This window comes from Ceratotherium simum, chromosome 6, assembly GCF_057802395.1.
Source record: "Ceratotherium simum simum isolate JZ-2026a chromosome 6, ASM5780239v1, whole genome shotgun sequence".
NCBI lineage: Eukaryota > Metazoa > Chordata > Mammalia > Perissodactyla > Rhinocerotidae > Ceratotherium > Ceratotherium simum.
In genome coordinates this window covers 52,555,812-52,581,769 of record NC_141905.1, presented here as the reverse complement: position 1 = coordinate 52,581,769, position 25,958 = coordinate 52,555,812, and the positions used below count along the sequence as shown (strand labels likewise).

The 25,958-nt window shown below is 35.6% G+C and overlaps 1 protein-coding gene across 3 annotated transcripts in view; it reads right to left on the bottom strand.

Moving 5' to 3' along the window:
- The window catches only part of PCGF5 (polycomb group ring finger 5), a 124,526-nt gene that overhangs the window by 15,173 nt on the left and 83,395 nt on the right, over positions 1–25,958 (bottom strand). For all 3 annotated transcript variants that reach the window (XM_087432265.1, XM_004427820.3, XM_014785532.2), the window contains exons 4-8: positions 24,036–24,091; positions 23,860–23,919; positions 21,199–21,347; positions 7,574–7,672; positions 4,775–4,864 (exon numbers count right to left, since the gene is read on the bottom strand). In XM_087432265.1, coding sequence (XP_087288391.1) covers positions 4,775–4,864; positions 7,574–7,672; positions 21,199–21,347; positions 23,860–23,919; positions 24,036–24,091 — 454 coding nt within the window. The remainder of the gene's footprint in view (positions 1–4,774; positions 4,865–7,573; positions 7,673–21,198; positions 21,348–23,859; positions 23,920–24,035; positions 24,092–25,958) is intronic.

Genomic DNA, 25,958 nt, shown 5'->3' with positions numbered 1-25,958 from the left:
ATCTTGGGCTCCAACCCAGATCTAATGAGTCACAATCTGTAGTTTACCAAGATCCCCAGGTGATTTGTATTAGAATTAAAGTTTGAGAAGCACTGGTTTAAAAACAAAGGTACAGGGGCTGGCCCCGTGGCACAAGCAGTTAAGTGCGCGCGCTCCGCTGCGGCGGCCCGGGGTTGGCCGGTTGGGATCCCGGGCGTGCACCAACGCACCGCTTGGCAAGCCATGCTGTGGCGGCGTCCCATATAAAGTGGAGGAAGATGGGCACGGATGTTACCCCAGGGCCAGTCTTCCTCAGCAAAAAAAGAGGAGGATTGGCAGATGTTAGCACAGGGTTGATCTCCTCACAAAAAAAAAAAAAAAAGGTATATTTTCTCCTATTAATAAGCAAAAGATGAATGCCAATCTTGAGTATAACAGTCTTGAGGTGGCAATATTGTAAGAACTGAAAAATTTCTAAATTAGCTAAGTTTGACCAGATTATTTGATTCCTAAAGATAAAAATCTTTCAAAAATGCATCACAATGAAGACAAGGATCCAGAAAGAGCAGAGACCACAGAAAACAGGCTGAGCCTGAAGTGGAACTGCCCCAGAATAAAGGAAAAGAGTGGCATAGATGCTGTATGGTACAGGAAGATAATGTCACTGCTCTTGATAAACAGGGACAAAACTGATTTCCCTGAGATTCTTCCTAGAAGTCTAGAAATAGGACAAGGTAAAGAGGTGATCTAAATATGGAGCAGCCTTGCCAGAGGCAAAAGACCCAGAGCGGCAGAGGTGGCATCCAACATGAACAGGGAAGAAAACCATAGACTTTACTCAGAGGCACAGAAGAAGAGTGTAGAACATATGAGGAGACACCCCACAGCACTGAATAGAATAAAAAACTGCTAAGATGCCAGTTCCAGCCAAATCAACTTAGCAATTGAATCCAACGACAATCACAATCTCATTCTCAAGCTCATCTGGAAAAATAAACAGGTAAAACTAGCCAACACAATTTTAAAAAGAATAATAATAAGTTGCCCTAATGGATACTAATACACATCATAAAGCAATCTAGAAGGCCCAGCTATTTGCCTTATAAGTTAGTTTGCACTTTATTCAAACTTATCCCAAAGAAAAGGGACAATCGAAGGGTTTCAGATATGAGTGTTACGGGATCAGATTTTAAAAGCTATATAAAATGTAATGCTGGTGTAGGGATAAGACCTGCTCAGAAGAACAAAATAGAATGTCCAGGAACACATATATATACACATCTATGTGTGTACATATATGTACAGATACATATGCATAGATAATAGTAACATCTCAAAACAATGAGGTAAAGTATGGATTATTCAATAAACTGTATTTCTGGCAAAAAATCTTAGAATAAGTTAGAGTCTTAGTGTTACTGTAGGTATGTGTGTGTACATAAACAAATCCCCAGTGGATTAAAATGTTTAATATAAAAAAAGTACTAGAGGCAAGTGGAAGAATCACAAGGAGGTCACTAGTTTAGGAGATAAGCTGACTCAGTTAACAGTGCCCAGAGGTGGAGGGATGTGAGCTTTCAGACATCCTGGCATCTTGCTGGCAACGGAGGGTAGAGATGGGAAGGGATGTGATTGCAACAAACATGCTAGTAGTGGCTTAATCAAAAAATGATTGTTTTATTGCTGATTTGCCCATTCACTCCAACTGTCAGAATTCACCAATTAATATTATAATAATTCATAATTAATTGAAACAAGCAAAAATTTAAAATTTGTTTTACAGAAAACAAACTGAGATTCAAATAAATGGAACAGTCTTTAGGATACAGTTTGCATAACTATTACCTTATAAAAGACAATTTTCATTCAATTTACCCTTCAAACAAATATTTATTGAGCATCTGTATTAGGCACCGCTCTAGGTGCTGGAAACTCAGCAGTGAACAAATAATAATCCCTCAGGGCACATTTTAGTTGGGGGACAAACAATAAACATAAATAAGAGGCACAGTATGTCAGATGGTATGAAATACTATGGAAAACTATATGAACAGGGCATGAAAACAGGCATTGGGAGAGGGAGTCAGAGGCCTCACTGAGAAGGTGATATAGAAGCAAATTCTTTGAGTGAAGGGGGTAAAGGGAGCAAGTTAGGTGGATACTTGGGGAGGTAAGAGCAAGCCTGGCACGTCAGAGGAAACACAGAGGCCAGTGAGGCCAGAGCGCAGCGAGCCAGAGGGAGAGTCAAGGGTAAAACGAGAGAGGCGTCTGGGGAGAACTGTGTGGGGTCTGTATCTAGAGGTCCCTGGAAGGACTTGGGCTTTTATCTAAATGATATGTTACTGGAGAGTTCAGAGCAGAGAAGCGACATTCTAACTTGTCTTAAGAGGATCACTCCGGCCTCTGTGCTGGGCGAGGATGGGAGGGGGAGGGTGGCGGCAAGAGTGGAAGCAGAGCCCAGTAGGAGACTTGCACAGAAATTCTGGAGAACGGTGACGGCGGCCTGACCAGAGAGGGAGAAGTGGAGGTGTGAAGACATAACTGGATTCTGATTACAGCACGTTGATGGTAGAGGCCAAAGAGTCTGCTAAGGATGGATTTAAGAAAAAGAAACTCACCAGGACTGACTTCAGAGATTTTGTTCTAAGAAACAAGAAAAATGGAACTACTAATCTTGGAACTATTGAGATTGTGAAGACTGAGGGAGAAACAGGTTTGGAAGAGGAAAACAAACAAAAAACAGGTTTGTCATGATGAAAAAATGAAACAGGCTAATATACTACATTACTGTTGCACTAAATATAAAATAGGTAATTTTCCTATTTATTGGTTTAGTTTTCACCTGAATGAAATAAAAAAAAAATCATAAGGTACTGAGCCATTTTTTAAACCAACTTTTGTTAAATTATGCCTTAAACCACCAAGGAACTTAAACTATTCAGAAATGTGTAATCAGAAACATAATTGTAGTCAAGACTGATTTAACTGATAGCCTATTAATAACAATTTCTATGAACTAGCTCTTTCATGCTTTGACATTAAAGTAACTGGTAGTGTGGGTGACCTTTGGGAAGGGATCTTGTGAAGGACGTGCTAGTAGAGTTCTTGCAGTGGATGACTCTTTACATCTCTTCAACCTTAAGACAAACCTACTCATAACGATAATTTCAAGCATTAACATACTGAAATGCCCAATGAACTGTCCAAGAAAGCTAAAATTATATCAGTAAGATATTAGTATTATGTGTAAAATCTAATATCTAGGCCCCAACAGTGCAGGGTAAGAGAGAACTGACTGTCTCTGTAATCTGCACCTGGTGCCTGAAACATTTTGGTTGGAAGGATCAAATGAGGGTGATGTATGTATAACCAATTAGAAAACTATAAATTGTCCAAGAAAGGCAAGCAGTAATTTAGCAAATACAAAGACAATTAGATTTTTTTTTTCAAATGAGCCCTAAAGAGGTTTAATGAGTTCTTCAAGGGCATACAACTAGTTGGTAACCAGTACTAGAGCATGATTTTTTCTTCCTGGTCATGAGAATTCAGCTTCCCCAGGAAGGCTTTACCCAAGTGGGACTCAAGTAGAAAAAAAAAATTCTGACTAAGAAGTTAGGTGCCTCATTTATCATTATATCATATCAAGACATTTCTTCTGAAAAATAGCCAAATATCCTACCCATTGAATAGCACACACAAAAAATGATTTTTTGAGGTTTGTTTTATAGCAGTTTCATAGATGTTTACACTGAATATGTTTTTGAACCACTCTATCTATCCTTGTGTGAGGTTACGTTTCTTAATTTTGTGGGTTTTTAAAAATTAATTTACATTTTCATGAGAACATGTAATAAAATATAGCTTAGAGAGATTAAAATTACATAGAGTTTAAAAGTATGACATATTGTACCACAAACACCACAGAATCTAAATGTCTGAAAGAACCTTGGAGGTCATCTAGTCCAACTTTCTAGTCAGTCTTAATTAATGTTTATTCACGTAATCAGATTATGAAGAGAATTTCTGGTAGTATTACTACTATACTCCTTACTGCTATATATCAGCCTTATAATCCCTAGCCCCTCAAATTTCCCTAATACTAATGTTACATATAACTCAGATAAGATATGCTTGAATCTTCTAATTAACTCTAATCAAAGATACAGTTTGAAATACAAAATTCTCCTTTTGCGGTTTTTGTATTTTCTTAGGTTTTTTCATTTTAATCATTTCTCCCATATTGTCTAGAGCCTAAGGCACAATAATCTAATTCTGGCATCAGAAACCACTGCAAACTCACTTACCCTTCAGTCCGATTTTATATTTTCAGTGTAAAGAGGTACCTGAAAAAAAGATTATCTAGATTCTACCCTACCCTAACTGCCCCCTCTACCACAACCAAAGAATAATATCTTATCAACCATTAAATGTACTAATCACAGGAGAACTTAGTCTCCCCACCTCCACTCCATATACTTAAAAGTTCCCATTTTTTTTTTGGTGCTCAAAAAAAACGTAAGTGCCATCTTCTGTCTTGAGGTTAGTAGAGTTCTGAACATATTTAGATGGGGTTTTAAACTCACCTTAAATATACAAAACCACATTTAACACAGACCTTGGTCTTGTACTTGGGACCAGTTATCATGGAGTAGCAGGGAGAAACAATAAGAGAAACCAGTTTCTTCTCTTTCCCAAGCCAGTTTGTTTTTTTAATTTCTAAGTAATACTGTTATATTTGATTAACATAATGGTATATCACTAAATATACACAGAGGTAAATATAAAAGCAATTTACGTTTTCGCCTCTTAGTCGCCATCTTGTCATGTAGATGAATTCCATAGTATGATCCTTCCCCATAATTTCACCATTGCACAGCACATCCAACTTTAAAAAAAATAGTTACAGATCCATTAACATAAGTAATTTTGAATTCATAAGTGCTTTACACATTTTTTTCAAATTTCAAAAAAGATTCAAATAGTTATAGCAAAATAGAAGTATTATCCATTATTTAAAAAGAATACTGAATATTTTTATTTAAAGCACTGGTCTGTCCCATAAGTATTAACAATTCAGCCATAAGTAACATGAAGCCCTCTTTGTCTTGTCCCACATACCTGTATCTCAAGTTCATACACATAATTTTGAAATGCAATGTAAACTTTCCTAGCCACGTCTCTGTGCAACCTTTGAGGTTTCAGACGTATTTCTGTGACTGCCTCTTACTGAATGAGAAGAAACTGTGGAAACCTCACAGTGCTTCACAGCACCTTTGCCTTATGAATTCACCTCTCAGAATCCTTTTACCTTCGCAAGGTTTGAAAGAGTTGCTTTCTCCTCATTAGTTTGTATTCAAAGAGGGACAAATGAATGAGAGGGGCTTTGAAGCCTATGAGAATTTCTGGTAATTACAGATAGCTAAGCTGACAGAACAGTTACGACCATGCCGCAGGCCCGTGTCTCCTAGGGATCTCGGGCCTCTCTGCTTTGCTTGATTGGTAACTTGCATAATACTTATAGGACCCTCTTCTCACCTTGCATGGAACTTTAAAAAAGGATTGTACTTATCAATGCTGACCTTTGCTCTAGAGTTGCAGGAACCAAACAACCCCCCCAAATTCTTAAGAAGGCCACAGGAACTGTGGCTATGATTTACAAATTCAACAAAGCATAATTAAACAAATGTTTATAATAGATCTCCATAAATAAAACATTTTGATTCTCTAGCTATTAAAAGCAAACTGATAGGATTTAATTTAAAGTGTAGAAAGGGGGAAGAAGAATGGGCTTTAAATAATTCTGTGTCTGGCTAAACAGAGACCTGAGTTTTGAACTTTAAGTCTAAAATGAGTATAGTTCCAATTACATTAGACAAATTATTAGCTAAATTATATTGATTTTTTTGATGATTTATATGGACCTCAATGTGTTTTTCAGACATTTTATTTTTAAAAGCACAAAATAGATAATTTTATTTTCTTTATCTTGCCTGTAAAATAAATTCATAAGCAAAGAAGGAAAGGGACTTAACTTAGGATGCAATTCCTAATCAGGTACACCGCTTCTATTATTGTCATTTAAAAACTGAACTATCCCGCCCCAATTAGCAAAGCTGTTACAGAAGCCTCAGGTGTCAAGTATTTCAGTAAATCACCCCACTACATGTTGGACAGCAAAATAATAGGCAATCAGTAATTACTACTCAACATCATAGGAAAAGTCCTTTGCATCGGGATAGATAAGGAGCTGTCAGGGGATTGAGCCCCTTCCCCTTCCATCCTTTTCTGTAGAGAAATAGAATATGTGCCAGCAGTAAGACTGTAGGAGAGTAACAGTTCTCTCAGCTCTAATAACTTGCTGAAAATTAGAAAATAACTCAAGGAATCACACTTACAAGTAAGGAAATAAAACTGGTGTGGTATTTTGCAAGAAGAGAATAAAGTGCAAAACTAAATCATAAGAACAATTTCACCTTCCATTTTCACTGTTGTTAAATCTACAAATTTGTTATTATCCTTTACTTTTACCAAGTATATAGGGCTTTAACTTTCACAATTTTTTTCCTAATATAAAAGCTGATATCTCTGGAAATTTTTTTTATATTTGCAGGACCAAACCATAATAAGAATTATTTCTCAATCCATGGATTAGTCATCTGAGAAAAATTTTTAAATAAGTTCAAGATCAGAAGCTTTCTCAAAATACAGACTTAATAACCTGTCAATGCCTATGTTCAAATCCTATTTTATTTCTGCTATGATAACTGTTCATATTAATATTACTGGACATAAGCCTGAAAAACTATGCTGCCTGTGATGTCTTCCTTTACATAGGAAACTAGTCTTGGTCTTTAGTTTTTTTAGATGCTGTTATCGGAACCCAAAGGGGAGGAAAAAGAAATTAATATGAGTCGTAAGACTACCATTTGGGCAAGTGAGAAATGGTAGCCGTGTTTCCTTATTATGTCATAGCCATATTCCTAGGATCATAAACATTCTCTAAACATTGAACACATTACAAGCTGTGTTGTGATCAGCATCAGGGCAATTTGCCTCTCCTGTAAAGAAACTGGTAAATTGTATTTATGCAGATACAATATGTTGCTTTACCTAGTGCTAAACAATATCACTTTTGCATATCACAGAACTAAAGGAACATTATTTGCAAAATTCTTTTTGATAAAAAGACAATGTTTTACACTGAAAAAGAAGTCTATAAAGAATTGGTAAAAATGGATCTCAAAGGTCTCAGATAAAACAAAAAAAGGCACACCCTATAGCATGTTGGCGTTAAAAAAAAAAAAAATCCACTTAGCTGGGATACTTATTTTGAGAATACTTAAGTTATCTAAATATCTCCTCTAATTATAAAACACTAAATGTATTAGTATCATGTTTTAGTCAAGAAGTTAAATTTGAAAATACAGATGACATAAAAAAAGTTACATTCTAAAAATTAAATTTTTAACATGAAAATAACCAGTTTCCACAAAAATTAATTTAAATGTGTTCTCAGTTAATTTTTACTTCTTTTGTTAGAATTTTACTTCAGATCAGAATTATCAAAATGATCAAGGTTAGATTATTAACTTACCTCATACGAACTTGGAAGTTTTAGTTTTAAACTTAGAAATTTTTTAATAGTTCCCACAGTTACACGTGTAGAACATCGAATGAATTTCTTCATTAAACCCTAAAGGAAATAAAGATTATTAATTAAAATATTCTACCTTGCTTTTAATAAAACCATAGGTGTCACTTCCACTATCGTGTTGAGTATTTTCAAAATGTATTCTGAAAATGTGTCCATTTACAGCTCTTTAGTAACTTGTGAGTAAAAATGTTCCTAATTCTTGGATACTTACACCATGTTCTTCAAGAAGGTACTAGGAAAATCCTGCCAAACGCAATCTGCATACCTCTAGACATTTCGGTTAAGAACACATGAGTTTAACAGAAAATACAAAAAGGTCACAAAAAGCATATAAAATATTTTATTATATAATGTTACTTCTGAAAGCATTAGAGACATTAAAATATAGCAGTGATTTCAAATAAGGCTCTAAGGGGCCCTAGGGTTCAACAGAGAGAGGCCAGTTAGGCCACAAGATCCCCAGCAACTAAAAGTCATGTACAGGGACTCTTGGTTGGGAAGAAATACACCCAATGTCTAATGGGTTGTGGCAACACTGTACTGGCAAGACAACACTCTTTCTGCCTTGATTTTTCTCATTTCACTAGCAGTACTAATTCACAGTTTAAGCCTGAACATCACTAAAATACAAGAACCAATCCAGAATGGACACCCAAACTGAAAATGAATCAAAATGAGGTTGTAGATATGATAAACATGAACCAATTGTGAAACAAAATTACATCCCCAAACCTTACAAGTTATCAATACTAAAATAAAAACCAGTAATTTAATCTTTTAAACATATAAAGTATTACTTCTACTTACATGTATAAGAAATTAGGTCAATAATTTGGAAATGTTCTTAAATTCATTAAGTCAAAAGTAGAACTATCCAGTCAATATGTATTTCCTAGCACCTGTATTCCTAGCAAAATATATTTCCCAGCAAAGACCAACAGAAACAAATCTACAAACGATATTTGGTCACAATTCAGATGGTAAGGTATCCATTAAAAGAAAACAGAAGTTAAAAGTTACATCTAAAGCAAAACATACTCTATCCATTTCAAATGGGAAGACTGATATTCCAGACAGCATGAAAACAAAGGGATAAAAATACATGTAGATCTCTCTGTTCACATCATCTCAACTACACCAAGGTTTCCTGTCTATTTTCTTGCTCCAAACAGCTTGTAAAGAATTGTTAGCACATTTTATTTTTTAATTTTTATTTATTTTTTTGGTGAGGAAGATTGGCCCTGAGCTGTTGCCACTCTTCCTCCTTTTGCTTGAGGAAGATTGTCCCTGAGCTAACATCTGTGCCCATCTTCCTCTATTTTGTACGCAGGACACTGCCACAGCATGGCTTAGGAGTGCAGTGTGTAGGTCTGCGCCCAGGATCCAAACCCAGGAACCCTGGGTTGCCAAAGCAGACCGTGTGAACTTAACCACTACGTCACTGGGCCGGCCCCACATTAGCACATTTTATAGCTCCCAGTTAAGTTAGAGAGTAATGTGAGGTTAACTGAAGACCCTCTAAATGTATTCTCATCTGCAGAGAAATCTCGGGTTGTTGAAAGAACCTGCAGAAATGATCATGGCATCATTACTCATAATCCTTCAGAAATTATTAATAATTATAGAGATGGCAGAAGAGTTAAGAGAAGATTTTAAAAACTAAGAAAAAGCTTGTTTCTGGAATTTATAATTCAGTAAAGTTTGACATCAATCTCTAACAAAATCGTAGCCTAGATTATTTAATATTCGGTTTGTAAGTACTTAGAAAATAAAAATATAACAATTATGCATTCTCTTTCTATAGAAACTTTATAATTATACCAAATTAACCTTGTTGTTTCCTAGTTAGGTACACCTGGGAATTTTTATACAGATCTCTGAAAAGTAACTGACACATTTTAAGAGGGACAATGACAATTAAGAGAGCTCAGTAGAAGATGAGGAGGATGGTGGAAAGAACCTTAAAGAGATGACCCTAAGAGCAGTGCTTCCTTCCCATTTCATAACACACAGAAAAGGGAAACACTTGTGCTACACACAAGGAGACAGAAGACGACTGTGGCCTGGGGCAGATGTGTAGTGTAGCCCAGCCTCTGCCCAGCTGCCCTGCGGGCAGGAATCGACATTTCAGGCACACCTGGGTATCTGAAGAAAGATATGGAAGATTTGTTTTGTGTTTCAAGTATGTTACCTTTCCCTTTCATGGCACAATTCCCTTACCTTCTAATCTGTTCCTTCCAATTCAGGCCAGAAGAGGCTCCTTTCAAAAAAGGCTCCTTTCTGCTTCTAAGATGGCAACCCTAGAGACTTTTCTACTCATTATCCCTTTGTTTTAGAAGAGTTAAAAACTAGATTTGAAATCAGATAGGGTCCATATCACAAGTTAGATGGGCTTCCAGTTGTAGGATACAATTCAACAAATTCTAGTTCTTACTGAGTTTTTTGTTTTTGTTTGGGTTTTTTTTAAACCCAAACCCTACGATGTCTTTTCTCTCATCCTCAGAATGGTATGGTAGTATCTCCACCAGCTAAAGCAATTGTTAAGCTTGACTGACTTTTTTTTAACTTGAAATATAATTCAAATACCATAAGAGTTACCATTTAAAGTACACAACTCAGGGCCGGCCCTGTGGCTTAGCGGTTAAGTGCACGCGCTCCGCTACTGGCGGCCCGGGTTCGGATCCTGGGCGTGCACCGACGTACCACTTCTCTGGCCATGCTGAGGCCGCATCCCACATACAGCAACTAGAAGGATGTGCAGCTATGACATACAACTATCTACTGGGACTTTGGGGGAAAAATAAATAAATAAAATTATAAAGTACACAACTCAGTAGTTTTTAGTACGTTTATGAGGTTGTACAACCATTACCACTATCTAATTCCAGGATGTTTTCATCACCCCATTCAGAAACTCCATAATCATTAGCAGTCACTACTCATTCTGCCCTCTCCCCAGCCCCTGACAACCACTAATCTACTTTGTGTCTATGGAATTGCCTATTCTGGACATTTCATATAAATGGAATCATATTGTGGCCTTTTGTGTCTGGCTTCTTTCACTCAGCATGTTTTCAAGGTTCATTCATGTTGTACATGTTGTAGTACGTATCAGTGTTTCATTCTAGTTTATAGCTGGATAATACTACAATGGGTAGATTTATCACATGTTGTTTATCCATTCATTGGTTGACGGACATTTGGGTTGTTTTCACTTCTTGGCTTTTATGAATAATGTTTTTACGAACATTTATGTACAAGATATTGTGTAAACATGTTTTCAATTCTCTTGGGTATATATATTTAGGAGTGGAAGTGTGGGGTCGTATGGTAATTCTATGTTTACCTTTTGGGGAACTGCCAAACTGTTTTCCACAGTGGCTGCACCACTTTACCTTCCCACCAGCAATGTATGAGGGTTCCAACCCCACAACCTACCCAACATTTCTTTTCTTTTTTTTTTTTCCTTAAATTATAGCCATCCTAGTGGGTATTAAGTGGTAGCTCATTGTGATTTGTTTTTTGGTGAGAAAGTTTAGCTCTGAGCTAACATCTGTTGCCAATCCTCCTCTTTTTGCTAAGGAAGATTGGCCCTGGGCTAACACCCGTGCCCATCTTCCTCTACTTTATATGTGGGACGCCGGCCACAGCATGGCTTGGTAAGTGGTGCATAGGTCCGCACCCGGGATCTGAACCTGTGAACCCCAGACCGCTCAAGCAGAGTGAGCAAACTTAACCACTACACCACTGGGCTAGCCCCTCTCACTGTGCTTTTGATTCACATAGCTGTAATGACCAATGACGTTTAGCATCTTTTCATGTACTCATTGGTCATTTGTATATCTTCTTTAGAGAAATGTCTATCCAAATCCTTTGCCCACTTTAAAAAATGAGTTATCTTTTTGCTGTTGATTCTAAAAGTTCTTTATATATTCTTACCAAAGGCTTATTAGATATGTGATTTGAAAATATTTTCTCCCATTCTGTGGGCTTTTTCACTTTCTTGATAGTGTTGTTTGATGTACAAAAGTTTTTAATTTTGATGAAATCACATTTATCTATTTTTTTTCTTTTGTTGCTTGTGCTGATGGTGTTATTTCTAAGAATCTACTGCCAAATCCAAGGTCATGAAACTTTATACCTATGCTCTCTTCTAAGAGTTTTATAGTTTCAGCTGTTACATTTAGGTATTTGATCGGTTTTGAGTTAATTTTTGTATATAGCATGAGGCAGGGATACAACTTCATTTTTTGCATGTGGATATTCAGTTGTTTCAGCACCATTTGTTGAAAAGACTATTCTTTCCCCTTGAATTACCCTGGCCCCCATGTCAAAAATAAATTCATCATAGATGTATGGGTTTATTTACGATTCGCAATTCTCTTTCACTGGTCTATATGTCTACCCTTATGCCAGTATCACAATGTCTTGATTACTGTAGCTTTGAAGCAAGTTTTGAAATTGGGACTTTGAGTCTTCCAACTTTGTTGTTCTTTCTCAAGATTGTTTTGACTATTCCAGGTGCTTAGGATTGCTATAAGACTTTTAGGGTCAGTTTGTCAACTCCTACAAAAAAAGGCAGTTAGAATTTTGGTTAGGGTTTTCATTGAATCTGAACAGCAATTTGGGTAGGATGCCATTTTAACAATATTGTGTTCCAATCTATTTACATGGGATACCTCCTCATTTATTTAGGCCTTCTTAATTTCTTTCAATGTTTTGTAGTTTTCTGTGTACAAATGTAACGCTTTCTTGGTTAAGTATATTCCTAAGTATTTTATCCTTTTTGATGCTATTGTAAATGAAATTACTTTCTTAATTTCATTTTTGGATTGTTCCTTCCAAGTTTACTCCTGAATCTTGTATCCTGCAACGTTAATAAGCATGTTTATTAGCTATAACAGTTCTTCTGTGGATTTCTAAGGATTCTTTACATACAAGATCACGCCATCCGCAAACAGTTTTACTTCTTTTCCAGTCTGGATAGTTTTAACTTCTTTTTCTTGTCTAATTGCTCTAGCTAGAACCTCCAGACAAGAAGTGGTGACAGCAGACATCATTGTGTTGTCTTGATCTTAGGGGAAAAGCTTTCAGTCCTTCACCACTAATTATGATGATAGCTGTGGATGTTTTTTAGATGCCTTTTATCAGGTTGAGGAAGTTCCCTTCTATTCCTAGTTTCTTAAGTGTTTTTACCAAAAAAAGAATGTTGGATTTTGTCAAATGCTTTCTCTTCATCTACTGAGATGATAATGTGGTTTTTCACCCCTTTATTTTATTAATATGATTAATTATCATTGATTAATTTTCATATGTTGAACCAACCTTGGTCAGGGTATATAATACTTTTTACATGCTCCTGGATCCAGTTTACTAGCATTTTGTTGAGAATTTTTGCATCTGCATTCATGAAGAAAATTGGTAATAGTTTTTAAACTCTTTTTTTAAATTTTTATTGTGGCAAAAATAACAAAAAATTTACCATCTTAACCATTTTTAAGTGTACAGTTCAGTACTATTACGTATATTCACACTGCTGTGAAACAGATCTTCAGAATTTTTTCATTGTGACAAACTGAAACTCTATACCAATTAAATAACAACTCCTTTTTTCCCCCTCCCCCCAGTGCCTGGTAACCACCATTCTACTTTCTGTTTCTATGAATTTGACTAAGTACCTCAAGTGGAATCACAGAGTATTTGTCTTTTTGTGACTGGTTTATTTCACTTAGTATAATGTCCTTAAGTTCATCCACGTTGTAGGATATGCCAGGATCTCCTTCCTTTTATGGCTGAAAAATATTCCATTGTATATACCACATTTTGTTTATCCATTTACCTGTTGATGGACATTTGGATTGCTTTCACCTCTTGGCTACTGTGAATAGTGCAGCTATGAACATGGGTATCTAAATATCTCTCAAAGACTCTGCTTTCAATTCTTTTGGATATACAACTAGAAATGAGATTACTAGATCATAAGGTAGTTCTGTTTTTAATTTTCTGAGGAACCTCCATACTGTTTTCCACAGAGAATGAACCATTTTATAATTTTACCAATGGTGCATAAGAGTTCCAATGTCTCTACATCCTCACCAACACTTGCTATTTTCTGTTTTGTCTTGTTTTTGATAGTAGCCATCCTAACAGGTGTGAGGTGATATGTTACTGTGGTTTTGATTTGCATTTCTCTGATGATTAGTGATGTTGAACATCTTTTCATATGCTTTATGGTCATTTGTATGTCATCTTTGGAGAAACGTCCATTTAACTCCCTTGCCCAATTTTTAATTATTTGATTACTGTTGTTGTTGAGTTGTAGAGTTCTTTATATATTCTGGATATTAACCGCTTTTCAGATATATGATTTGTAAATATTTTCTCCCATTCTGTAGGTTGCCTTTTCACTCTGTTGATTGTGTCCTTTGATAAATAAAAGTTCTTTTATTGTCATGTCTTTGGTTTTGGTATCAGTAATACTGGCCTCACAGAATGAGTTGGGAAGTGTTCTCTTCTCTTTTATCTTTTGGAAGATTTTATGAAAGATTGGTATTCATTTTTCCTTAAACATTTGGGATCTTCTTTGTGGGAACTTTTTTTTTAATTACTAATTTCATCTCTTTGCTTGTTCTAGGTCTATTCAGATTTTCTATTTTTTCTTGAGTCAGTTTTGGTAGTTTGTGTCTTTCTAGGAATTTTCCATTTCATCTAGGTTATCTAACTTGATGGCATACAACTGTTCATAGCATTCCCTTATGAACCTTTCTATTTTTGTAAGGTTGGTAGTACTATCCTTTCTTTCATTCCTAATTTTAGTAAGTTCTCTCTTTTTTCCTTAGCCTGTCTAGAAAAGATCTGCCAATTTTGTTGATCTTCTCAAAGAAAAAACTTTTGGTTTCATTAACCTTCCCTTTATTCTCATTTCATTTTTTCCCCAATCTAATCTTTATTAATTCCTTTCTTCTGCTTGCTTTTAGTTCTTTTTTCTAGTTTAAGGTGGAAGATTAGGTTGTTAGTTTAAGATGTTTCTTTCTTCTGTTTTAATGTAGGTATTTATAAGTATAAATTTCCCTCTAAACACTGCTTTTGCTATAGTCCATAAGTTTTGGTATGTTGTGTTTTCATTTTCGTTCATCTCTAAGTATTTTCTAATTTTCCTTGTGATTTCTTCTTTGACACATTGCTTATTTAGGTGCATGTTGCTTAATTTCCATACATTTGTGAATTTTGCCAAGTTTTCCTACTGTTACTGATTTCTAAATTTATTCCCTTGTGGTTGGAGAATATACTTTGTATGATTTCAGTCCTCTTAAATTTATTGTAACTTATTTTGCAGCCTAACATACGGTCTATCCTCAACAATGTTCCATATCCACTTGAGAAAAATGTGTGTTCTGCTGTTTTTGGGTAGAGCATTCTATAGATGTCTGTTAGGTCTTGTTAGTTTTAGTGCTGTTCAAACCTTCTATTTCCTGATTAATGTTTTTGTCTAGTTGTTCTACCCATTATTGAAAGTGTGGTATTGAAGTCCTCAACTATTATTGCTGAATTGTCTATTTCTCCCTTCAGTTCTGTCCGTTTTTGTTTCATATATTTTGGGACTCTGTTGTTAGGTGCATTTATGTTTGTAATTGTTTTATTTTTTTTGATGGATTAACACTTTTATCATTATAAAATGTCCTTTTTTGTCTCTAATAATAATTTTTGCCTGAAAGTCTATTTTATGTGATATTACTATAGCCACTCCTGCTCTTTTGGTTACTGGTTGCATGGTATTTCTTTTTCCAATCTCTTACTTTCAACCTATTTGTGTCTTTGAAACCAATATATGTCTCTTGTGGATAGCACATAGTTGTATCAAGTATTTTTATCCATTCTGCCAATCTCTGCCTTTAACTAGAGAGTTTAATCCATTTCCATTTAATGTAATTACTGATAGGGTAGGGTTTATAGCTGCCATTTTGCTATTTTTTTTTCTGTATCTTTTAGGTCTTTTTGTTCCCCTATTTCTCAATTACTGCTTTATTTTGTGGTAAAGAGATATTTTCTAGCATATCATTTTAATTGTCTTGTCATTTCTTTCACTATATATTTTGAAGTTACTTTCTTTGTGATTTCCTTGAGGATTACAGTTATCATCTAAATTTTTAACAATCTAGTTTGAATTAATACTATTCCAATTTCAACAGTATACAAAAATTTGCTCCTATATAGTTTTGTTCCCCTCCACCCTTTATACTGTTATAGTCACAAATTACATCTTTATACTTGTGTGCCCATCAACACAAATTTAGTTATTGCTTTATGCAGTTGTCTTTTAAATTAGATAGAAGAAAAAGTTACAAACAAAAAATACATTTATTTTGTCTTTTATATTTACCTGTGTAGTTACCTTCACCAGTGGTATTTATTAATGTGAATTTGAGTTACTGTCTGGTGTCCTTTCATTTAGGCCTAAAGGAATCCCTTCATTATTTTTTGCAGAGAGGATCTGGTAGTGACACAATCTCTTAGTTTTTGTTTTTCTGGGAATATCTTAATTTTCCTTTCCTTTTGGAAAGATATAGATTTTTGATGGACAAAGAATTCCTGGTTGACAGGTATTTTTTTTTTCAGCACTTTGCATATGTCACCCTATTGCCTTCTGGCCTCTTTAGCTGCTGATGTGAAATCAGCTGCTAATCTTATTGATGATCCCTTGTAAGGGATGAGTCACTTGTTTATTGTTGCTTTCAAGATTCTCACTTTGTCTTTTAATAGTTTGATTATGATGTGTCCACCTATGAATTTCTTTGAGTTTATCATACCTGGAGTTTGTTGAGCTTCTTAGATGTTTAATGTTTTTCATCAAATTTGGGAAATTTTTGGCCGTTTCTTCAAATATACTTTCTGCCCCTTTCTCTCTCTTTTTCTTCCTTTGGGACCTACAGGTCTCTGAGAATCTGTTCATTTTTCTTCATTCCTTTTCTTTCTATTCCTCAAACCACATAATCTCAATTTAATCTGTCTTCAAGTTTTTGGGTTCTTTTTCTCTGAATCAAATCTGCTACTGAACCTCTCCAGTGAATTTTTCATTTCAGTTATGGTACTTCTGCAACTCCAAAATATTTTTAAAAATAATTTCTATTTCTTTATTAATATTCTATATTTGGTGAGACTGTTCTTATACTTTCATTTAGATGTTTAGACATGCTTTCTTTTAGTTCTTTGCATATATTTAAAATGGATGATTTAAAATCTATATCTAATAAGTCCAATGTCTGGGCTTCTTCAGGGACAGTTTCTATTAACTGTTTCTTTTTCTGTATATGGGCTATACTTTCTTGTTTCTACTTATCTCATGATTTTTTGTTGAAAACTGGGCATTTTAAATAATTTAATTCAGCAACACTGGAAATCAGATTCCTGCCTGCCCCTCAGGGTTTGTCATTGTGGCTATTTCTCGTTGTTTCTCTTCGTTTAATGACTTTCCTAAACTAATTCTGTAAAGTCTGTATTCTTTACAGTATGTGGCCACTGAAGTTTCTGTCTAGTGGTTGGCTAACGATTCAACAGAGATTTCCTTATACACTTGGAACCAATAAGTCTCCCAGTCTTTGCTGAAGGACTCTGTATGTGTTTTTGGGCACACTTCCAACACTCAACCAGGTTGTTGACAACACTGCCTTAGTTTCACTTCCTGCTTGTATAGAGCCTCAAGGTGAGAGGTGAGAGCTTAGGACCTACTTATGTCTTTCCTGAGTATGTAACACAGTCCTATGTACATGCCTGAGCTTCTAGATTCCCAGGAATAAGTTATAGCTTTTCAAAGCCCCTATAGACTTTGATATTTACAGATATCTCATTCTCCAGCTTCTCCTCTTAAGCTTTTTGGTTAAGTCTATTGTTTACTCCAAATGTTATCTATACTTCAGGCAGCCATGAAGTTAAAACATTTGTCTGTAACTGGTTTTGACAAATGGTCATCTGACCTCCTCCCCAGCCCACAGAGAAGGTTTTTTTCCCACTGGGGAAGCTCCAAGTCAGGTCTAATATAGACAGCCTTGTAAAGTGGGGTATTCCAGGAACCACCACACATGTCAAATAATGACAATTATTTGGCAATCAGGCTTTGAAAGAACTCCACCTCTGTTCTGTCCCTTTGGTGCCTGAGAGGCTGCCATGGGCAAGTGGGTTGTTATTTTTGAATGCTACTCCAGAGCTGGAGAGTGGGGGATGGGACTAAGGCAAGTTAAAATGCCACGAAGCTGACTGTTCTCACCAAGAGTCAGCCGTTTTTCTTCATTAAATGCTCCAGGGATTTCTGCAAGCCTTTGGTTAATTATCAGATTTCTGTAAAAGTTAATTCTGAAAGTTTTTGCCAGTTTTTTCATTGCTTTTATGGAGGAGCAAATTTTTGGAGGTCTTTACTATTTTCAGTGCCTTCTTGCTCTTGACTTTGACTTTTGAATTACAAAAGCAGTAGGTCTACTGTATAAACTATACATGTAACTACTCCACCACCACATTTGAGAATCATATCCTACTACAAAGGAATGAGATGGCCGAGAAGACTATAAAAGAACATAGACATTGTTTCTCTGCCTTCAAAGAGTTTATAATCTAGTTTCAAGGACAAAACACACACCAAAAAGAATAAAAGACAATATCAGTGCTTGGTACTTTTAGGAACACAATAAATACTGACTCAATGAATAACAAATTAAGCCCTAATTGAATGATAAATGCAAGTTCTACATAATTTTAGAGAAGGGATTTCCTAGGGTGGGAAAAGCATCACAAAGAACAGAGGTCTCTGCTAGGGTCTTGAGAAAAGCATAGGACAGTGGTGAGAAGAGAAATGAACACGCTAATAAGGAACAATTTTTCAGTTTTAGAGGGTTTTAAATATTCTTAATACACGCCTTTATGTATTCTGATGCAAATCCTTTGTCAGATGTAAGTGCCAACATATATGGTAATACTCATATATAAAGCAATAATCCTTTGTCTTGAGAGGAAGGTTCATTGACGGGTATAATGGGAGATAAACTTATCAACATAGGAGCTTGAGAAAGGCCTTGAATGCTAATATAAGGAATTAAGACTTGATTCTATAACCAGAAGGTGGAAAACTACGGTTAAGGCCCTAAAGCCAAATCTGGCTGGTCACCTATTTTTTAAGTAAAATTTTATTGGAACACAACCATGCTAGTTCATTTACTATCGTCTATAGCTACTTTAGTGCTACAATGAGTAAGTTGAGTAGTTGCAACAGAGACTATATGCCCACAGAGCCTAAAATATTTACTATCTGACCCTGATATTGGCCATGACTCTGGCCCTCACCCTCTGCCTTGCACACAATAATAAAAGAGAAATTAAAGGTACAGAGAACACTGAAGAGACAGCTTTAAAAAACCTAGATATAAGGTGAGCAGCACTAGACTGAGGGGAATTTTGCAAGATCTATGACTGGTTGAAGGGAAAGGATAAATGGTCAAAGATGACTTCAATTTTGAAAATGTATGATTGGTTCAAAGATAGTAGTGATAACTAAAATTGCATGTTTGGAGTAAAGTCAGGTGAAAGTATAACGAATTTGTCTTTAAACATGTTAAGGTTCAGGTGTTAGTGAAACTCCTAACTGGGATACTTAAAAGTAATTAGAGATATAATACTTCAACTTGGGAGGGATGGGAATGGGGATTTAAAAGTTCTTTGCACAGTTGGAGCCACAAAAAATGGAACTGACCTCCTAGGATGAATACAGAGAAAGAATAATTGAGTGGAGGACTAGGTATTAGGATATACTCACATATATCAAGCAGAAGACAGGAAGAAGTAGAGCCAGTGGAGACAATGTAGGAATAGCCAGAGAAAAAAGGTGAGAATCAGGGTAGAAGAGCAGAAGTCATATAAGCTATGAAAGTTGTTTTAAGAATGAAGGCACAAGGATGAAGAAAAGTCTATAAAGGAAAGAGTGAACGGATAAAAGGTCAACTGGAATGGTGAAGCATCAAAGATGCCAAAAAGAAGAGAACATCGAGGTGGGGAGTAGTTAATTTTTCAGATGAATTTCTAAAATTTAATGAATTATAACTTTCATACTAGAAATCCTGCAGAGAAGAAAAGATATTCAGACTTTCTATGGACTTAATTTTTACTACATGATAATAACTCATGTATTAGAGAGCTAAAGGATGATCACAATCTCTATTAAGAAGAATCTCCCAAAAAGGAGATTCTAGAAATGATTAGCAATCAGAGAGAAATGTAAGATTATTAAAAACCCTGATGAAAGACTTACAAAAAGGAAAGGGTGCTGCACTTAGAGAAGAGAAGACTGGAAGGGTAAATAGGCACAGCAGCCACTTCTCTAAAGACTGCCGTGCATTATTACATGCCTTGTCCAATCAACCCCTCTTAATTAAATCAATTATCTTATTGTATTACAATTGTTTGTTTGTATGTTTAAGACCTAACCAAAGTTCCTTGAGTGAAAAAATTTTCCTATTACTTGTATCTTCACTGCCGAATATCCACACAGTGAATAAATACCCATTGAATCACTATGCTCATAATCTTTGTTGCAAGATGCTGGGAAAACAATCTGAGTTGAAAAATTATGTTTTTAATTTCCTAACAGAAAAATGTCATTAAATGTATTAGTAAAAAATTCAACCCACTGGCCTACAGATTACACAGAGGAAGTAAAAGAAAATAAAAGACAGTGAATATAGGTATTTGGAAAAAACCTGGAATACAAAGAGAAACAATGTTCTCAATGGCTGACATTTGCTTGGACGAAGTGACAGAAATCTATTTGAGAGCTAACGTACGTAGTGAGCATTTATAATGAAAATGAAAGTTGCTTGCAATAAAAAAGCAGAAATTCTTTGGTTTTTAAATGGCGTTATTTAAATAATAAAGTCGAAGGTGAGTAGGGTGTTTTAACCTCTCTAGTATAGAGATCCTTTACAAAAAGTACAGAGGGAAACAGCATTAGAAATGGAGATTCTATAGGAAATATCTGGGAGCCTTCAAGGACTTTAAAAGTTCACAGGCACTTTATGACATCCAATTTTACTTCAAAACCAATTAATTATATTATTCATAAAATGTATTAGCCATGATGAATAGTTTTCTGAGTTGCAAATAAAAATGAAGAAAATTATTAGAGGATGAATAAAAGGGTTGGAGACACTGCCTGACATGAAACGACCTGAGTATGAGTTGGTTACCACCACTCACAAAGGGAGAAACAGTGTATACGAACTCCCAACAAAGGTATAAAAGGAGGTGGAAAGAGGAGAAATACAGGTGTGATTCTCCACGTTAGCCACTAGGTGGTGGCACTGGCCCAGGACATTTCAGTTGTGAGGGTTGGAAAGCAGGTGCCTGGAGTAAGCAATTGCTTGGATATTTATTTGTAGGTATGGGACTGTCAGAGAATGGCATTCTACTTGATCATGTTAATATAAACTTTGAAAGCAAGCACTTTAAAACATTAGGAAAATTCATCAAATTATCAAAGGCGTACTATAAAACAGTTATAAAAAAACACAACTGTACTTGTCACTCACCTTGACTACATTGTCCCCTGATTGTCCATTATTTCGTAAACAATCTAGACATATAGCAATTTGTGGGTCACTTCTGTGATAGTCTTTATCATCTTGATTTTCATCACCTTCTTCATCTACTTTAGGTTTGTCAACTTTTGAAGTATCATCTGTATAATTTAAACAAAACTAAGTTAGAAAGAACTCAAAGTTTACTGTAAAGTTAAGTAACAATATATTAATCATCAAAACAAAAATCAACTTTAAAAAACATTTCTTAACAGTTTTTGATGAAGAATAACTGAAAAATTTAATACCTTTAAAATGTTCCAACCAACTGAACATTGGAAATATTTTTAAAAAACCATCAGTGACTTATTAACGAGCCTAAGATTTGTAGGCTCACTGGGACATCTAAATGAAAGATGCAGGACTAGCTATATTTGGTCACAAAAATGATTGCAATTAGTTGATTAGACCACTTAAAAAGTAGACAGACTATAAAAATACTTCCAAATTCTCTATATATTCAAATTTAAAACCAAGTACTCTTTCCAAACTATAAAATATTCTCTAAGTTCTTAAAATTTCATCAGCTAGTGAAGTATGAGTAGAATGAATTAGCTTTTTTAACATGTAAATAGCTATGTAACATGTTAAAACTCCATTACAGAAATCTGAATAGCATACTTTATATTATATACAAATGTATTTAACCTATGAAATTCCTGCAGCCTACGTATAATGCAACTATATTTGTTGATTCATTCATTTATTGAGTGCCTTTAACTTATTTCAGACATGCATTGTGCTAGGCCTGAGGAAACAATATTCAAACTAGGCTGTTACCATCCTCACTCTCATAGTGGTCAGTGTGTAGGAGGGGATACAGGCAAGAAAAGAAAACAGGGAGATGGAGAAGTGTGATAAGGACTTCCATGGACGAGGTAAAATAGAGTATGTGGGCACATATAACAGAGGTAATAAACCCAAACTTTGGGGTGAAGCAGAGATTCACGAAAGACTTCCAGATAAAATATCTCTAAGTTGAAACTTGAAAGAATAAGCCAGGCAAGCATTACAGTATTTAAAAAAAAATGACAGGTTAGCTCCTCTTTAATGACTGTAGTAAAAGCATTACAGGTGTATCATAAAGGGCAGGTGGGTTCTCGTTCTGCGTTCTTTCTTCTACATATTTATATGGAACCCACATAACAGAAGCTGTCTTTTATGAACCAAACTTCCAGGTCCAAGAAAAGATCCAAACATTCCACCCAAACTAAAGACCAAATATCACAAAATACTTTAAAAAGGGAGAAATAATGGGAAAAGGGAGATAAACACAAAGTAGGCTGTGGTCCTTCACAAGTCAGTCTATAAAATACACACAGTCATGGACTAAACCTACCATATAGCTTCTGATGACGATTCCCTGGGCTCCTGTCTTCTTGAAAAGGTAGTCAAAAATTGGAACATTTAGTCAACTTTATATTATCTATATTTTTATTACAACACAACTGTCTAAATTGTAATTCACACTTGGATAAAACAAGCCTTTAGTTAAGTCATTTTTTGTCAGGCTTTTCTTCTTTGCCCATTTTGTTGTTATAGCTCAAAAATAATCCCTTGCTACCTTATTCCAGTCATTCAAAACCACTCTCAAAGCTCTGCTGCTATAGGAAGCCAGCTCCGCACAGTTAAGTTGAACTAATAAAAGTACGATCTCCATTTTACAGATGAAAAGAGAAAGACAGCATTTTCTTCTCCATCTTAATTATGTATAATTGACAATCCCATAATCTTATGGAAAAACCAAGGGTGGGAGATTAAGCTCACAAACGAGCCTATAAAAAGAAACATACATCCTTGAAAGATTTCAATGGTATTTAGGCCATCCTGAAACAAATCTCATATTAAATAACAATGGGAAACGATAACTACTTCCTTAGAATTTCAGATATATTGTACTTCTTTTCCCCTTTGTGTGAATTTATATAAATACTAAAAGCCTTTTCTCTGCCCACTAATGTTTGCCACTTTGCTGGCAAGCAGTAAAAATTAATGATTGCTGAGTCCCCTGGAACCCAGAAGAGAAATCTGGACACTTAGCATAGGTCATGGGGAAAGTTTCCATAAGCACCTAGAAATATTTTTCAAATCCCAGAATACATAAATTTGTATCATTTGAGCTCCACTCATAAAAACTTCACTCCAGATTATCAAAGCATAGCAAGATCCCCTGATCTGTCTCTCAGCCACATCTTGGTTTCCTCTCCTATTAAAACAAACATACAAAATAAAATAAATAAAACAAAACAGAAAACCCCTCACTGTGTAGTTGCAGGCTATGGCTATTTCTTACTTAATTTTCCTTTAACTCTCCAGCAAATATTGTTATAATCAGTGATCAGTTTTCTGTTTTATCTCCTTTTTCTCTTCTAGAAGTCCAATTTCCCCTATTTCCAATTACCAACAACTGGAGTGACTCCAGATTTACATACATTTATATAAAATCTCATGATTTTATACAAAAGGCTCATGAGAGAAAGGTTCATAAATGTAAATAAACGGGTACATGAATTTCATACAGGAGAAACTGGAGTTTGAGAGATACTAGCCCACCAAAGCTACAAAAAGCTGACCATTTTGAGAGATTCTATCAGATACAGAAGAAAAAGTCACCTTGTCCATTCTCTTGAGGCTTATTTTTCTTCCAAAATTCAGATTCACGCTCAAGTTCTTCTAATTTAAAAGAGAAAAAAGAAGTATAAAAATAATAGAAACAATCATGAAATCTTTAATAGAAATACTGATTTCATAAAACACAAAAATCTGCAAGAAGCCAAGGAGCAACTTACGTTCTCGTAGTCCAGGGACCAGCTTAAATATAATTTCCTCTAATGTATTATCCAACCTTTCAAAGAGGAAAAAAGAGAATATACTAACAATGAAGACATCAAAATCCAATAGGTAAACAGTTTGAGATCTGTATCTTACATGTATTACAAAATATAGAACATATACAATTTTAGCACATCTACTATAGCAAACTCCTCTGCATGTGGAGTACACCTATTCCTAGCCTTTCCTACAAAGCCATGCTTTTTCTGCTGTCTAGATTTTTCTGACTTCCTTTTATGGAAGATAAAGGTTTAGTTCTCTGATATCACCCTGCCACCTCCTTTCCTCCCAACGTACACTTTTCCCCTACCCTCATCTTCCTGATGTCTTAGTGCCATCTTTTGTTTAATAATCAGTGTTTACATGGTTATGATTATATAAATATTCACAGTGTACTCTGATTATAGATATCCCCTCACTCAACTATTTTTTCTTCCTGGAGTTAGTTAATTGCTTTCTTTTCTTCATTTTCTATGTACCTATTTCCAGATTCTCTATAAGAATCTCTTCTCACTATGTACAAACATATCAGGAATCAACGAGTTTCATTCCTGTACCTCTGAGACATCTCTCACTAACTTGACGTCCCTTCTGTCCTCCTAATACACTTTAGCATTGATTTAATCTACAGTCAGTCATTAAAGCCACACCTCTGCATGTACCTTCGATTCCCTTGTCCCTCTCTCACTTGCACGAAATTATTTGGTACAACCACAACTTCAGTTAAATCCAACTATGCTTGCACCCACGGCTGAAGAAAAACACAACCACACCCCTTCAAATTCATAACTACAACCCAATATGCTTTTAAGGCTGCCAGGAATCATACTACACTTCCCCAGTCCATTTATTCTCTCTTTCCTGGATAACACACTTTTTTCTTTCATTAAGCCCTGACATCCCCTTTCTCCATACTTACTTTTGGCTGATAAATATTTTCTCCTCAATGAAGAACTTCCACAGACTCTGACCATCATATCTACCTCCAGCATCTGCGCTCGGGTACTCTGCCTTTTTGCCTGTTGCTATGGATGATCTATCAATGCTCCTATGTAAAGCCAATCTCTTCTCTTATGCTATTGAATTCCATTCCCTCTCACTTACTCATGAACATTTCTTCAGCAATCCTTCCTCCACCCTATTCTCCTACATTAACTTTCTGCTCTCTACTGGATCATTCCCTTCCAACACACCATTATTTCTCCCATCTCAAAACAAAACAGAAACCTTGACTGTTCCTCCCCTAACAGCTACCGCCCCATTTCTTTGCTCTCAGTTGTAGCAAAACTTGAAAGAGCCGTCTATATTCACTATTTCCAATTCTTCTTCCTCCCCTTGTCTCTTGAAACAATCCAATTAGGTTCTTGCCTCACAGCTCTACTGAAAGTGCTCTTGTCAAGGCTGATGACCTTCGTGTTACTAAATCCAACCATCAATTCTCAGCCTTCACCTTACTTGACCCATGAAGAACATCTGACACTGATCACTCTCTCTTCTTTGATACACTTTCTTTACTTGGCTTCCAAGCCACACACTCCTGGATTTTCCTTCTACTTTACTGATTGTGCCTTCTTAGTTTCCTTTGCTTATTCCTTCTCTTCTCCCTGATCTCTCAACGCTGGGGTGCTCCAGGCTTCAATCCTTGGTCCTTTACTCTTCTCTCTCCCTTAAGTGATCTCATCCTGTCTCACAGCTTTAAATACCTTCGATATGCTGAAGACTACCAAACATTTATCTCCAGCCCAGACTTCTCCCCTTGAATCACAGACTTGTATATCCATCTGTCAACTTTCTGTCTTCTCTAAAATGACTAACAGACTCAACATGTCCAAAACTAAAACTCCCAATCTACCCCTCCCTGCAAACCTGCTCTATCCTTA